This window comes from Equus asinus, chromosome 20 (assembly GCF_041296235.1).
Source record: "Equus asinus isolate D_3611 breed Donkey chromosome 20, EquAss-T2T_v2, whole genome shotgun sequence".
NCBI lineage: Eukaryota > Metazoa > Chordata > Mammalia > Perissodactyla > Equidae > Equus > Equus asinus.
This window is the reverse complement of record NC_091809.1, coordinates 39927294-39944834: the sequence shown is the minus strand read 5'-3', so window position 1 is coordinate 39944834 and position 17541 is coordinate 39927294. Positions and strand designations below refer to the sequence as shown.

General features: G+C 35.2%; 1 protein-coding gene across 2 annotated transcripts; it reads right to left on the bottom strand.

Moving 5' to 3' along the window:
- Positions 1–1894: 1894 nt before the first annotated feature.
- Positions 1895–9814, bottom strand: LOC106836024 (olfactory receptor 8B8-like). Of its 2 annotated transcripts, XM_044752711.1 has the most exons (2): positions 8893–9808; positions 1895–1902 (listed from the first exon to the last, which is right to left on the bottom strand). In XM_044752711.1, exons 1-2 carry the CDS (start codon positions 9806–9808, stop codon positions 1895–1897), a joined length of 924 nt encoding a protein of 307 aa, XP_044608646.1. The 2 variants fall into 2 exon arrangements, with proteins under 2 accessions (XP_044608646.1, XP_014704118.1); XM_014848632.2 differs by lacking the exon at positions 1895–1902 and having other exon boundaries at positions 8873–9814.
- Between the last annotated feature and the right edge of the window lie 7727 nt (positions 9815–17541).

The following is a 17541-nucleotide window of genomic DNA, read 5'->3' as shown; positions in this document are numbered from 1 at the left end:
AAGATGGGTATGGATGTTAGCTCAGTGCCAGTCTTCCTTAGCAAAAACAGGAGGATTGGTGGCAGATGTTAGCTCAGGGATAATCTTCCCCCCAAAGAATGTTATTAATTTAATGTAGTCAAATTTATCAGACTTATTTTATGGTTAGAGTTCTTTGTGTCTTTCCCTACCCTCACAGTCATAAATATGTTTTCCTTTATTTTCTTCTAGATGTTTCAACTATTCTTTTTTATTACATTTTAATACACATGGAATTAATGTCATGCAAGATATAAATCAAATTTACATATTTGATTAGATTTAATTCTAGGTTCTCTTTTTTCTACTATAAATCAAACAATCTTTTTCTTTTTATTAGTGGAGAACAGAAATACAATTGATATATTTGAATGTTGACACATCCACCTTGCTAAACTCTATTATTATGTATACTAGTTTTGTAGATTCTTTTGCATTTTCTGCATAACTTATCATAGAAATTCCAAATAATGACAGTTTTGTTTTTTCTTCTCTAATCTTTGTTCTGTTATTTCTTTTTATTCTTTTACTGTATTGGCTTGGACCTCTAAGACAATTCTGATTAGTTGTTGTGGTGATAGTGGATATAATCATCTTGTTCCTGATTTTCAAGGGCATGTCTCTTACCACTTGAAATGGATAATTCCTGTAGGTTTTTGGTAGATATCCTTTAACATATTAGGGATAGTCCCCTATATTCCTAGACAGTTAAGTGCTTTTTATATGAACAAGTACAGAATCTTAATAAAATTATTTTTCAAATAATTATCTTGAATAACATTTTTAGATTTTCTATTATTAAGCCCTTTGTGGTCCAAAAATAAAACTAGTTAGGATCTTTTTATTCACTGCAGTATTTTACTAGTATTTTAAGGGATTTTTACACCTAAAATCATGGGTGAGGTTCCTTTCTCAATTTTTACTTATCTGCCTTTGTTTTCAAAATTATCTTGCTCTCATTAAATAAGGTGGAAGGCATTTCTTTTTTTCCTAATCTATGGATGACTTTGTCTACAATTGGAATGATTGTCCTTTGATAGTTTGGCTCACTTACTCTACAAAGTCATATGAGTCAGTGTTTTATTTGTGAGAAGACTTTTAACTACTGATTTGGCTTAGCTCTATTCATCTATTTTTTCTTTCAGTGTACTTTTGTTGTTCTAATTTGCAAATTTTAAACATTTCTACTTTTGAAATTTAGGGCTTCATGGCTCTCATTTCTATCTAAGTACTTTTCTGAATCCCATAAATTAAGTATAAAATATATCATTATTGTTTCTCTTTGACCCATAATTTATGTATAAACACTTCTATTTTTTAAATTTCTAAATGTTGATGAAGGTGTTTCTTATTTGTAATTGACTTCTAAAATGATGACCTTATGACTAGAGAACACACTGCAATATTGACTCTGAAATATATTGAAACTTGATCTTTGGCATAGTACACGGACAAGTTTTGAAAATATTTTATATATGCTTAAGAAAAATGTGTATTCTTTAACAATATGGAACAGAATGTTTTACATTTTCAATAACCAAATATGCTACTTGTGTTGTTCAAATCTTCTGTATCTTTATTTTATCTTTGTTCGCATAGACTAAAAAACAGTTGGTAAGTAAGTAGTGAAATCACCCATAAGGTGGTAAATATAAACAATGCTTTACTGTAGTACAATTTTTACAATTTTTAATTTTAATTTACTCCATATAATCTAAGAATTGTATATTTCTGGTCAGTTGAATATTTTATTATTATGTAATGACTCTTTCTATCTCTGATAATGCTTTTAATCTCAAAGACAATTTTGTCTAAGAATAACACAGCTACCCTTGCATTCTATTGGTTATTATTTTCCTGATATATCTCTTTTCTGTCATTTTACTTTCAGCTTTTCCATGTCCTTATTAGGTGATTCTCTTGAAAACAGCTTAGAGAGAAATTATTTTATTTTATTTGTTTATTTTTTTGAGGACGATTAGCCCTGAGCTAACTACTGCCAGTCTTCCTCTTTTTTTGCTGAGGAAGCCTGGCCCTGAGCTAACATCGTGCCCATCTTCCTTTACTTTATAAGTTGGACGCCTACCACAGCATGGCTTGCCAAGCAGTGCCATGTCCACATCCTAGATCCGAACTGGCGAACCCCAGGCTGTCAAGAAGTGGAATGTGCAAACTTAACGGCTGCGCCACCGGGCCGACCCTGAGAAATTATTTTATTATTAGCCAAATTTATAATCTCCATCTAGTGAGTTTAGCCTAAACAGATTTGTTATTGTATATAAATATTATTATTTATTATCAGATTTTTTTTTACCATTTTTATTTTTTCTCTCTGCCTTGCCTTTATTAATTTCAATTTTGTATGTTTGTTTATTTTCTGAATTTGTATCCCTACTCTTCAGATTTGGGAGCATCATTTCCTGTTTGTCTTCTTTTAGCAGTTACCCATATAATTTGCCACGCACACTTGAGGCCTGAAGTGAATAGCTTTAGCTCCATTTGAAAAATCTAAGGAACTTAAAACTTCATTCTGACATTCCCATACTAACATTCACATTAGTTTCATACACTATTTCAGTCCTAAATTTAAGAAATATTCTTGTTTGACTTATTAATAGAACTAATATATTAAGTAGACAATGGTTGTTTAGATTTAATTACACATTTGTCAGTTTTCTTGCTCATAATTCAGACTTTCCTTTTTGATTACCTTTCTTCTTCCTGCAAAACATTGTTTAGAAATCCCTTTTTTAAAATCTGTAGCAAAAAACAAAACAAAAAAACCCACCTGCATTGGGTTTGTCACTATCTTGCACATGTTCATGAAAGATAGTTTTGCAATTTGCAAAATTCTAAGTTTTGATACTTATTTTCTTTCAGCATCTTGAAAATTTTATTAAGGTCGTCAGTGATATCCACATTGCTAAATTCATTGGTCTACTTTTGGTCATCATCTTACTCTGCTCTCAAAGTCATCTGACACTGTTAATCACCTTCTTCTTGAAATACTTTCTTCTCTTGGTTTCATGGACCCTTCAAGCTCTCTGAGGTTTCCACCTACCTCTCAGTTTCTTTTACTGACTCATCATCTTCTCCCAATAGTTTAATGTTGGAGTGTCCCTAGACTCATACGTTGGACCTCTTCTTTATATACACTCACCTTTGATGATCTTCTTCAGTCTTAAGGGCTTAAAATCATTTACATTTTAATGACTTCCAAATTTATATCTCTGGCTTAACCTTCTCTCTAAGTCTCATACGATTACATCAAAATCTTCTTCAATATTGCTTCTTACATGTCTAACAACTATCAGAAAGCCACTATGTCCTACACTGAAATTCTGATCTTGCCTCCAAAATCTGGTCCTCCTGCAATATTTTCCATTTAAGATAATGAAAATTCAATTCTTCACTTATTCAAGCCAAAAACTTTATCAACACCATTGGCCCGTTCTTTTTTTCCCACACAAATTCCAATCAAAGGCAAATACTGTGACCTCCACCTTAAAAACTATCTGTATACAACTGCTTTTTACCACCTCCACCATCTCTCATTTTCTCTTGCCTGCATTATTGCAATAGCCTCAAAATAATTCTCCCTGCCTTCACCTTTGCCATGCTACTCAGTGGCCTGCATGATCTTGTTCTAAGTCAGTTTATGTCACTCTTCTGCCCCAAAACTCCAGTACTTCTCCATCTTACTCAGGGTAAAAGCTGAAATTGCTACAATCGCCTGTAAGTCCTTATACAATCTTCTCCTCCACCCTTACCTCTTGGATTTTTTAATCTACTTCTCTCCTCTTCCTTAACTGCTCTAGTCACATTGACTTCTTTTTGTTCCTCTAATTGCCCAAACACTTTCCCAGCGCAGGACATATGCCAGCTGACTCCTCTTCTCTAGATATCTCCACTACTTACTTCCTCACCATCTTCAAATTTTCATTCAAAAAACAATTTAGTGAAACTTTTCCTGACCACCTAATTTAAAGATGCACTCCCAAAATTTCCTATGTTCTTTTCTGCTTCATCTTTTTCATTATAATTATCTTCCATCATACCATATAATTGACTTATTTTTTCATGGTAAACTACATACAGGCAGGAATTTTGGGTTGCTTTATTTCCTGATATATTTCTAGTGCCTAGAGCACTGTGAGTCATAGTAATAGATATGTGTCCTATGAATGAATGAATGGATTATTTCACCATTTTCTGGTTTATTGTTGTTCTTAGAAGTCCTTGGCAGTTTGTCATTCCTTTTAGTTTGACTCATCTTTTTTCTTTATCCAGTTATGTTAGTGTCTTGATCTTTCTCGTTCTGTAGTATTGTAATTTGTCTGAAAATGGGTTTACTTTTATTTTTCCTACTTCATGTATCTTGTGTTTGCTGTTTCCCAGCATGACCTGTCCCTCTTCCTTTTACCTTTCATACCTCTTACTTATTACCTTCCTGTCATTAACTTTGCTCAGCCAAACTAGCCTGTGACTGTGGATTCACATTTTTCATTGGTCTTGAAAAATGCTCAGCATTCATCTCTTCAAATTATTTCTATCATGTTCTCCATTCTTTCCTTCTAGTATTTTAATTAGACATTTATGACACCTCTTCCTTCTATGTTCCACAATCTTTATGCTCCTTCATATTTTTCACCTTCTAGTGTCTCTGTGCTGAATTCTACATAACTTCTTAACATTCTTCTTTGAAGTTCTGTCTAATCAGAATTGAGTTTATTTTTATTCCAGTAATCCTATTTCTAAAAGCTCTATTTTGTATTTTTGTGTATCTTCTTGTTGCCTGCTAATTTCTATGACTCTATATGCTAGTTCTTTATCATTTTACATATCATTGATTATAATTACATATCTAATAACTCGAATATCTAAAATCCTGAAGGTCTATGTTTTTATTGCTGTTTCTGATGACTCTCTAGAGATTGTTCTTTTTTCCCAATATGAGTTTGATGATCTTTGACTATAAAATTACATTTGATTTGTATTAAGCGAAAAACCCAGAGGCTTAAATTGAGGATCCTAAGATGCTTTTCTTCTATAAGTATTTATAATTCTTTATTTGTCTGTGTTTTCTTTCAAAAAACCAAGGGCATCACCACTGTGGTACCCAGCCTGTCTCCTTCTAGATTCTCAGGTTTAATTTAGGAGTTCTATGTTTAAGTCCCTGAGTTGGTTACTGGCCTAATTGAGTGATATCATCCCATGCTCTTATGCAAGCCCTTATGTGTAACCACACGGATTGCTGCTCCAATATCAGTGGTTTGTTTTTGAAAGTTTGTCTTCCTTCCTTTCCTCCATGCTTCCTTCCTTCCTTTCTTACTGTTTTCCTTGGCAATTTCCCATATATCCTACTTGCACAACAACTTAGTTATATGTTATATTTTATGCAGGATTGAGTTATTTTGTAGGAATGGACCTTACCAGAATATCTAATTCACCACACAGCAGGAGGTGAAAGTGAATATCTTTTATTTGTTATTGTTATATTTACAGAAGTGTTCACCATATGGTGAAAATGGTTTTTTTCTTATGGTTTATCCTTCAGCCTTTACCCAGAGATTAGACAAAATATTCACATATATTCTAGTTAGCTCTTTTATAGTTAAATTTTTATATTTAATTGATACACATGGTATTTATTTTGGAATATGGATTAATGTAAATATATACCTGTATATTTTTTCTAAACAACAAATATATCACTATACCACTATTTATTAGAAATCTACCATTTCCTTATTGATTTGGAATACAACCTTTATTATGTTCTAAATATTGACACATATTTGAGATTATTTCTAGGTTTTCTACATTTTTCCACTGATCTATCTATCTACTATCTACCTATCTTTCTACTCTAATTCATTTCAGAGGAGTAACCTATGAATATTTTTTTACTTCCTCTTTCTTTTCCACGTCTTAATCAATTGAAATCATGTTTCTTCTTCTGTCATTTCTATAAACTTCTCTTGCCAAGTTTGTAGATTCCCAATACAAAGGACATGATTTGATGTTTGTCTCATCTAACCCCTCTACAACAGTGAACACTACACACCCCTCTTTCCATCTTGAAGTAGTTAATTAACTTTCCTGACACCACAAAGTCTCCTTTCTATAAAGTTTATAAGTGCCACATATTTTCCTGTCCAGAGACAATTTTAGAATCACAGAATGGTCGAAGTGGAAAGTTCTAAATCACCTGTTTTCCAAACAGTAATATCATAATAATTTGAAAAGACTTTTAAAAGCTCAGATTCCCAAACCCTGCTCAGAATTTATAGTCTAATTGAGTACATCTGAGACAGAACCATGAGATCATAATTTTAAATGTTTTCTGAATGAATGGAGCATATTCAAGTTGTGAATCATTAATGTAGCTCAACCCTATTAGTATATAAGTCAATAAATTGAGACACATCACAAGATGTTTAAAACATATGGAATATCTGACATTATCCAGCTAAAATTATTATTTTGCATGCTACTAATATGAGGTTATGAAAATGAAATAACGTTGCTCTACAGTGAAAAATTCTGAACTATACCCCTTTTACTACAGCTTGAATCCCAAGCAAATGAATAACAATCTTCACAAAAATCCTTTAGGTAGATATTATTATTTTTCTGATTTTAGAGATGAGGAATCTGATATCTTGAAATGTTAAATAACTTTTCAGAGTCACATAATTAGCAAATAGCAGAGTCAAAATTCAAGCCCAGGTAGTCTACCATCAGACACTGTGAGCATACTCACTCTACGTTGCTTCTAGGAGTCTGCCCAACTTGTAAGTTCCTCCTCTGACTCCTGAATACAGACAACAATCTAGATAAAAGTAACAAATCTTTGTTTTGCATCACTGTGCTTTAAGAGAGGATAGAAAAATGCTATGAAAGTAAATTATTCCAAAAACCATCCTAAGAGGGAAAGTGCTAACAATTCTTTGATGACTCTTCTTCTTCCCAAATATCCTCTCTTTATGACTCAAAATTGAAACATATAGCAAGCATTCACATATTCTACCAATACTTATTGAGCCTTTACTAAGTCCCAGCTACTCTGCCAAGCACTGGATGTGTAAAACAGAATAAAGTGCACATAGTGCCTTCTCTCACAAGGAAGATAGAGAATCAGGCAATTAGAAAAGCATATGAAAATTGTTCTCATTACTTTGTGCCTGGCCTGACTGCTACACCCTGGGAAAAATGAAAAAGAGCACCTAGACTTTGCAAATTAGTTTAGACAGGGTTTCCTTGAGCTGGTATTTGAAGCATTAAAAGAAAACAAAGTGGGTTAGAAACAGCTAATAAGAGTGTACTAGAAAAATAAAAGCAAATAGAATATAACCATGGAAGAAGCCTTATTGTTCACTGAGCAAAATGTATTTTCAAGGAAAAGTGGCAAAAGAAAACAAGAGATACCCTCTACATACTCTATAAATTTTCATGTGATTCTCTTACTATTTTTGGAAATCCAAGTTGGCTAAGCATATAAATCTCTCTTACATCACATACCTCTTTTACTGAACTGAAAATTTTCCTGCAAATGATTTTATTGAAGTTTTCTTATAATTAAATAAATAAAATGAGATTGTATATCTAAGGGGCAAAGGAATTTCACTACAATTGGATCTATACCACACTATGGTAGGCACAGAATGCTGTGAGTGTATATCTGAAGGTTATCTGTTCTTGTCTTTCCATCCAGGAAAGACTTCCCAGGGGTTCTGGATTGGCTGATGCCTGAAGGATGGACAGACTGAGCAAGGCAAATCCAGGGTACAGGAAGAGCTTGTGGAAAGGTATGCCAAGGAACAAGAGCTTATTAAATTTGGGAAAGTTCAGTATAACTTTAGCAAAGGTCTAGGAAGAAAACAGGGAAGAGGGTGTTGTAGTGATAGAATATCTGGGTGAAAAATTGAACAAGGACAAAATATTAAGATCCCTGTTTGTCAGACTGTGGAGCTTTGGTTTTATCTTGAAGGCAATTACAGCAAATAGAGTAAACTAAGGTAAACGAGATCTTCTTGGAAGCAAGAAAAGAGCACTCTTCTTTTGGTGTGAAGAATGGATTTTAAGTGAGAAAGAGAAGAGATAGAGGCCAGTTAAGAAGTTGGCTTCTAGATGAGAAATGACAGTGCTATGAGGAAAAAAAGAAGGGTCAGCACTTGAATAAATTGGGTGTGGAAGACACGTAAAGAGAGAGGAATCGAGGAAGATGTCAATGTGGGGTTTCAGCAACTAGATAATGGTGCCACTCACAGTGACTGTGATCACAGGACAAGAAGAGAGATTGGTAGGCTTGTAGATGTTTCTATGATAAGGTTAATTTTCACACGTTAAGTTCAGATGCCCGTGGAGCATTCAACGAGAGATATTAATTGATTAAAATATAGATCTGAAGATCAAATGGAAATTCTATCTATAACTCTCTATGAAGGAATTGTTTCCATAATCTGGACAGTTTTATCTGCTATGAACAAGCATACTTAATTAAAATGGTTTAAATATTCTTTTTAAATTGTAAGAGTAAAACACTGGGAGGAAAGAAAGAGAGAGAGAAAGAAAGGAAGAACGAAAAAAAGAAGAGAGAATAAGTTTCTCAGCTATTAGGCCCCAAATACTACGCTACAAACATTTATTTGCACTAACTTTTCTTCCTGATGACCCAGTAAAGTAATACAATGGCCTTCTTTTCAGAGCTTTCAACTCAAGCTTTCTAACTCTAAGCCCACCACTCTTGCTCTTACATTTCACTTCTTTCTGTGTAAAAGAACACTATAGGGGAAGAAAAGAAAAATAAAGCAAAGCTGTATTCTCTTATAATAATTAATAGTACTCCAGCTCAGGAAAATGATTTTCTACTCAAGCTTTTTTTCAGGGCAACCTTAACCTCCTTGTTCCTGAAGCTGTAGATCAGAGGATTGAGCATGGGCACCACAATGGTATAGAAGACGGTGGACACTTTACCCTGGTCCATGGACAAGACAGAAGAAGGATGAAGATACATGAATGCCCCTGACCCAAAGAAAACAGAAACAACAATTATATGAGAGCTACAAGTGCTGAAGGCTTTAGACCTTCCTTCAGTGGAACGGATGCGGAGGATGCTGGAGAGGATAAATGAGTAAGAGACAATGATGTTAAGGCTAGGTACACTAACATCAAAGCCCACCACAATGAGAACTACCAATTCATTGATATGAGTGCTGGTGCAGGAGAGCTCCAGGAGGGGGAGGATGTCACACATGTAATGGTTGATGGTGTTGGCATCACAGAAAGTCAATCTCAGCATACATCCTGTGTGGGCCCAGGCGGCAATGAATGCCCCCACATATACAATCACAGCCAGCAGAGAACAGACCTGAGGAGACATGGTGACTGTGTACTTCAGCGGCTTGCAAATGGCCACATAACGATCATAGGCCATCACTACCAACACATAGCACTCTGCATTGACAAAGAAGCAATAAAAAAATAGCTGAGTCATGCACCCTGCATAGGAGATGGTGTTCATCTTTGACACAAAGTTTACCAACAGTTTTGGGGTGATGACAGAAGAGTAACAGAGATCAATAAAGGATAAATTAAAGAGGAAGTAGTACATGGGCGTGTGAAGGTAAGAATTCAGTCCTATGAGGGTGACCAAGCCCAGGTTTCCTGCCACCGTGACAATGTAGATTCCTAGGAAAAGAAAGAAGAGGGGCAGCTGGATCTCTGAATATGTGGTTAAACCCACAAGGATAAACTCAGCGACTAAAGAACTGTTTCCAATGTCCATTCTCTTCCAGTGGGATCTGAAAGATAGGAGAGTAGAGTCATATTTGAGGCAGAACCCAGATTTCTCATGTACTCCCTGTCCAGTCTATTCTGGAACCAAGGAACCTGGAGACTCTGGTGAGGTTTCCTATTTTATAGAAAGCTGGATCTGGCCCTCCTCAAGGAAGACAAGCACATAGGAGGCATCAGCATAGTTCCAAGTATTACTCAGAGAAATGTTTCAAGAGGTGAAGAAGTACAAGTATTTTTCATCTTTTCTCTGCTTTCATTTGTCACTAATACCTTTTATTCTTTCATTTAATCCAATTGGTACTTGTTAATCCCTACTCACCACACTTTGGCTACCCTGGACTGACCACAAATCCAGACTGGATGCTGTGTAGGGTGGAGATCATGAGCACATGTCCATAACAGAGTTTGGGAAATAGTGACACACAGAGCCTCTTTGGCTTCCCAAGCGTATACAGCAAGAAAATCATTAAGTCAGGAATGGAACCTGGGTCTCCTACATAGAAAATTCTCTAAGAGGCAGAAGGATTGTAGGAACTTCAAACCCTAGAATCTCAACACTACTTCTAATCTCTACTTTCCTCCCACACAGACTCTAATCATCTGCGCCTCATGGACTGAGCTGGGGAATACAAACAAGTCTATTACATTTCATGCCTCTGAGTTTTGAAAGACATAAAAGTGTAAATGATTCAATTCTCACTCTTCTTTGCTTAGAGGCATGAGAACTGTCCTTGTTGTTTGCTCTCCACCACTGTTCTCGAAAAAGAAAGTTCTGCTGCTGTAGGGAGTAATAGAACTGAACTAAAATCCCTCCTCTTCCATCTGTGTGGAGGGGATCAGAGCATTTATAAATCTCAGCCTTGAGAGTCAGTCAGATAAAGATTATGATTTTTAATTATGATTTTCCCCAGAGGTGATCACTGAACTACAAAAAAGGAATATAAACAGCACTCTTGGTTTCAACATAATTAGCATCGTGTACAGTATTTTATTCTGAGCTTCATGATCTCAGGGGTTTGATCCAAAAGCTTTCCCAGGAGCCCTCTATAATTCAAATCCTTTAGGAAAGACAGATTTATGAGATTATTTACATAGCAATGAAGCAGTTTTAACCCTGGTGTCTTTGGGGCCTCAAAATTCTACTCAAAATTTCATTTCGGGGGGCTGGCCCAGTGGCATAGCAGTTAAGTTTACACACTCCCGTTAAGTTGGGCCAGAGTTCACTGGTTTGGATCCTGGGCATGGACCTACACGTTTCTTATAAAGCGACACTGTGGCAGGCATCCAACATACAGAATAGAGGAATGTGGGTACAGATGTTAGCTCAGGGCCACTCTTCCTCAGCAAAAAGAGGAAGATTGGTGGTGAATGTTGGCTCAGGGCTAACCACCCTCAAAAAAAATTTCACTTCAATGATTGCACATTTTCCCAGGACAAATGAGATAGAAAACTTCTCTCTCCCTATCTCTATTTCCTACTGCTTCTTTGACTTTTAGGTGCAATTGCTATCACATAGCTAATGACATTTAAAATAGCTATCAAAAAATGTTACACGCAGATATACGTCCTCCCACAGTTACAAATTTTTAACATTATTGCATACCTGACCATATGTTTCATACTTTATATTTTTTACGGCAATCACTTCCTTTTGCTTTTTCCTTAGCACTCCCTTTCCTGTTTTAGCTCAGTTCAATCCATCACTCCAAGTTGTTCATGTTTATAATCTAGAACGCCTTCCAATATTTCCCTACTTGTTCGTATAACCAAATTCAATTAAAGAGGCTCTACAACTTATTACAAACTACATATTTTTTGACCTCTTGCTTTTGTCATTTAACCGTACCTCATTAAAATCTCTCTAATATTCTCTGTTTTGGATGCATCATAACATATTCAACCACTCCACCTTGATGGAAATCCATAAATTTTTCAGTCTTTTCTAACTTCAAAAGCTATACTAAAATAATCATCATTGTGCATACATCGTGATATACCAGCACTTTTATTTCAACGGAATAAATTCCAAGAATGTTGTCTTTCAGATCAATATCAGATGATTTTCCCAAAGGCTATAAAAGTTCACATTTCCCCAGGCATTATATGAAACTACCTTTTCCTCTCCTAGCATATCTATCAGCAAAAAATGGTACTTGTGTTTTATAAGTGTGACAATCTGGTAGATGTAAAGTGATGTGTCACTTTAACTTTAAATTTCATTCCCCTATTATTGATCTTGAGTATCTTTTTATAAATTTGTAAACGTTTGAATTTACTTTTCTGTAACTTGTCTGATAATGTCCTTGCCCCATATTCTGTAGTGTTGTTTTTTCACTTCTTGTCCAATTTTATAAATTTAATTTTAATAGAATGGATATTAATCTAATGTTTGTCACCTGCATTAAGCTATATTTTCTAATTCACAATCAGTCCACTGATTCGCTTAAGGTATCTTTCCCAAAACAAAAATTTTTAAACTTCATGCAATGAAATATGTCTACTTTTATATCCATAGCATATACATAATTACACAACATATCACAGCTCTCCTACAACTGCCTTCATTTGAGAAACTGTTCTCTCTTACTTGCATTATTACAGAGCCCTTCTGACTAGGTCCTTGATTCAACCATTGTCTCATACAGTCTATTTCAGACACAGCAGCCAAAATCATTTTCCATTTCACTCAGCAAAAAAGGCCAAGTTTCAAAATGGTCTACAAGATCCAACATGGTCTTGCCCCTTGTTACATCTCTGTCCTCGTATCCTTCAACTCTCCCCCTCACTCTTTTAATTCAATACAATAGACCTTAGTGTTTTCTAAACATGCAAAAAGTATCACTTAAGGGGTTTTTCAGTGGCCACTACTCCTGCCTAAAAGGATATTTTTCCAGATAGCTACTTTAAATGTTGCCTTCTTAATGAAATAGCCACCAATTGTGATCCATCTTTATATCTTTAACATATAACATATTTCTTGACATAGGGTTTGTCTTCTCTTTGGATTGCTGCTTCTTCTTAAATGCCATCTACCTAGGCTGGGACTAGTATGAGGCTGTCTTTTAACATTCAAGTTTATTTTAGTTGTCTATAAAATATTCTATTTGGAGAATTTTCTTAAGAGATTCTATTTAAATAAATAGTCTCTGTTTATTTTTAAATCAGATAACTCTTACAGTCATAAACCTGGTTGAGTTTATAGATGAATACAGCATATCTGGTGAATGATTCACCGCTAACAGGACTCAGTACTCTGATATTTCCTTACATGAGGCTCTATTGCAGAAGGAAGGGGAATATAGAAGTCAGTATAGCTGATTTTCTTTTTAATTTCCTCTGTATTTTGATGAAGACACTAGTAACTTTGTGTATCTCAGGAAGTTATGTTTTTTAAAAAAGTATACTAACATAGATCCAGATCTGGCTATAGGGTTGCCAATTAAAATATTGCCAAGAGTTCTAAGTCAAATGAGTGAGAGGAGAAAATGTGAAATTAAGATATGACCTGTAGATGGATGCTCAGTTTATTGGTTAAAAGCAGTCATAGCTAAACTTAATGGTATTTAAGTAAAAGTCTCAGTTCAAAAGCCAGGTTTTTCACCTTTTCATTGCATTTCTTCTAAGGTTTTACTAAAGATTAAATATTTGAATAAAACATCATATTTAATTCTGATTTTAATGTACAGCTCTTGTTTTAAATCTGATGAATCTCAGTACTTACTTAAAGCTCCCAAATAAATCTAATTTACAAAGAGAAATTAATCTGAAAGGAATAGCTCATGAAGCCACCATAATAAACTTCAAATTAGCAGACATCACCGCCCCCAGGCCCCTGTGACTCATGACAACTACTTGACAGCATCAGACCTGTCACTCAGTCATTAATTAATTCAAATAATATTAATTGAGCATCAATGAGGTACTAGAAACTGAGGATATAACAGTTAACAAAGTAATGTTACATCCCTAGATATCTTACATTTTGGTGAGAGGTAGAAATATTTTCTGGGTAGAAGCACAGGACATTCTTCAGTTAGGATCTGGGGCTCTTCAATCAAACACTCATTCATTAAAGCTCACTTAACTTAAATGTAAAACATGCTAATACATGCAGATTATAATATATTAATTTGAGTTTAGACATCAATTCTATGTTTGAAATGTAAGCATGTCAATGGGTCTTAGATATATCATATGAGAGATTAGAGAGATAGATAGATAGGTAGATAAATAGACAGATGGATAGATGATAGATGATAGAAATAGAAATATATGGCTTGTAGTTTGTAGCTAAACATGTCAGCCACTGAATGTCTGGCAACTGTCCACAAGAGTCAAGACTATATCTGACTGACCCATAAGAATCAAACTAGACATCTCTCCACGGCAGATAACATAAGAAGACATACTTGTTTAGGCCTGCCCATAGTTGTAGGTTTCCTGACTGACCAGACAAGAAAGGACGAGTTTGGTGGAAACCTCAGCATGCTAAATCAACTCCATTTGCCATACTCATTGATAATGCATCTACCCTACTTTGTGTGGTGAGAAACTGTAAAGCCTTACTGGTATTCCATTTTCTTCTCCATTGCCTTGAAGAGAAGAGGTGACATTGAAATATTTTTTTATGCATACACTTGAGTGTGTTCTCTGTGCAAAGACCCACTCATTTTGAGGGAAAATAATCTGCTTCTAGAGGTGTTACGTTAAGATTGACAAATACCGATAAAATATTTATAATACAATGTGATACATACTACAGTAGAAGTAAACACCAATGGGATGAAAGCCAAGGAAGGTAACCCTCCTCCAATCTCGGGGAATCAGAAAATGCTTCCATAAAGATAGGACTAACAGGTAATAGGAGAAACAAAAGGAAGAGATCATCGATCCAAACAGGGGAAAATATATGGATGAAAGGTTAAAATTGTACCAACAACAAAATAAATGTTTCCCCGGTGTGATACATAATACCTCACTCTGCACTGTATAATCCACAGTTGCTTATCTGGCACATGGAATTCTGCCACATTATGATTTCTATAATGAGTTCCAATTCCAAACTAAGATTTCAATAAACAGAAAGCACCATTTCATCAATGTAATTTCCCATAAATTCAGATCTCCTTAGCGAACAGGGAGATATTTAGAGATTTAGGGAAAATTAAAAGCCTCTTTTTTTTTCTTTTTTGGAATAATAGGGTAGTAGAAGTCTTTAGCCTGAGTATTGCAAGGGCAAATTAAAATTTCACTGAGTTTTTGATCCACAGTATTTACTAGCGTGGGATTTCAATCCAAAGATTCAAGTCAGAGTTCTGTCAAAATAATGTTAATTTTTTCACATTTTCTGAGCCCATAGTAGTGGTGAATGAACTCTTACCCGTAGCCCTTATTTTTCATAATTGTCCCCTTCTAGTTTTAGTCTTTTATGTTGATTTATCTTTATTGCTCATGGCAATAACTGCCAAAATGTTCTTTTTCATCATTTTTAAAAATCAATTCATTTCTCTTGAATCCATGGCAAGCTCCCAATATTACGACATATTGATAGAATTGGAAGAGCCATTATGATTGCATTACGAGTATATACATGCAAAAACCAATGGCCAACCACTTATTCACTCTCCACTCCACTGAGTGTTTCTGACTTCTACCTTCAGGCTCAGGTCTATCCTGATCTCCAGAAACAATTTTTATCCAGACAAGTGAGACACAAAATGCTCTAACCCAATATTCTGTTACTCAGCACAAAGTTACTTACTCTGAACTTCTATTATAATTGTGATACTTTACTCTGATTCAATCATCATGTTTCATCATATTTCTGATGATTGAAGTACATTCTCTATGCCTAAATAAATCTATATTTCTATATTCCCAAACTGTTATCATCTCATAGTTGTCAAAAATAAAGCCTGAAGAAGTTCTTTAGGAAAGACTTTATCAAGAATGTAGAAAAAGTTGAGAAAATGAAATTACAAGAATTAATTCCTCTTTATAATGCAATTAACCTAAGCACAGTAACATACAACATACTCCAAATCTATACAATAGGATCATACATTGACTCCACTACCCGCACAGACTAGTGGAAATTCTTAATGGAGTTGGCAAAGAGAATTCTCTCTTCCCTGGACTGCTCTGGATAACTTTGTACATATTACCCTACCTCCACTGGTTTCTTCTGTGGGAGGCATTCTATACTAGGCAGGCTGTTCCATATACTCGGGGCTTTATTTTCAGTATTTGCTTCTATATTAGTTTAATGTTCAGTTTAAGTAGAGCTCAAATCAAAGTTTTCTAACCTTAACTTTTTGTGAAATTTAGGGTAAACACATAGAAAAAAGTCTATAAAATAAAAACTTATTGTAATTTAAATAAAATGAACAGCACATAACCAACCTGCAGACCTATAAATAGATTACTGTCAGCACCCCAAACCTTCTGTGTGCTCCATTCTTCCATTCTCCATCCTGACTCTATTGGAATAACTTCCTGGCTTCTCTTGTAGCTTTATCACCTATGTAAGGCCTTATTGTCATCAGCATCTAGCCCACAGAAGGTTTAAGAGAATATCAAAAGGGCACACTTTGGCCCTTGAATGGTTTCCATCATGTTTAGATCTCAGTCTCATACCACACTTCACTACAAAACATACTGGGAAATGGATTTTCTGGAATAAGAGGTGAACAGTACCAATCTCTGCCACATTGGACTAATCATATTGGTGCCTACCAAAGTCACTGATGTGAAGATTAAATAATTGTTGAGTGTGAGAACTTAGTGCTGACCCTTGAACTTAGTAAGCACCAATAATAGTAATGATTATTATAGGCTACCTTTATGTATTACCATTTATTATATAGGCCAGTATAAAATAAGAATATGTTCACAAATTCTAAATTAGGCAATAGAAATGTTAAATGTGAAATGTGAAAGATACTTTCTGGGCAATGTTTCACCTTCATCATTCAAGATCCCCTTCCTCAGGGCCGACCAAGTGGTGTAGTAAAGTTTGCACGCTCCGCTTTGGTGGCCCAGGATTCACAGGTTCAGATCCCGGGTGCGGACCTACACACCGCCCATCAAGCCATGCTGTGGCAGGCATCGCATATGCAAAAAGAAAGATTGAACAGACGTTAGCTCAGGGACAATCTTCCTCAAGTAAAAAGAGAAAGATTGGCAATGGATGTCAGCTCAGGGACAATCATCCTCATCAAAAATTAAATAAATAAGTAAATAAAAAGACCCGTTTTCTCACGAACCTCAAAGTTCTTCCCTGAAAACACATAGACTGACAGATGTAACAGTGCAGAGCAAACTGTAAAACAGCAGCCCTTCTAAGAATAGTTATACCTTCCTGCACATATATTAATATTTGAAGTGGGTTAATTCTACTTTATGTCAGAGAGAATTTAAACAGCTTAGGTCATTCCATCAGCCCTCCCTATCACTGAGAAAGGAGGAAATGTCTGTCTCAGAATGTACAACTTCCCCATGCTGAGAGTGATTTTAATGTTCAACGGTACATATTTTGTACAGCAACACCCTGAATATAAACCAGCTACTTCATTTGATACTAAACTGAATATATGGTGAAATCTCTCATGCTAGGGAGGACACTGAGTGTGCCAGACTTCGACCATGTCTGTTCCCAACATGGAGATTTGCTGACACAATCAATTTCCAGGACTAATTGAAACCATAGAAGTCCAATTTTAG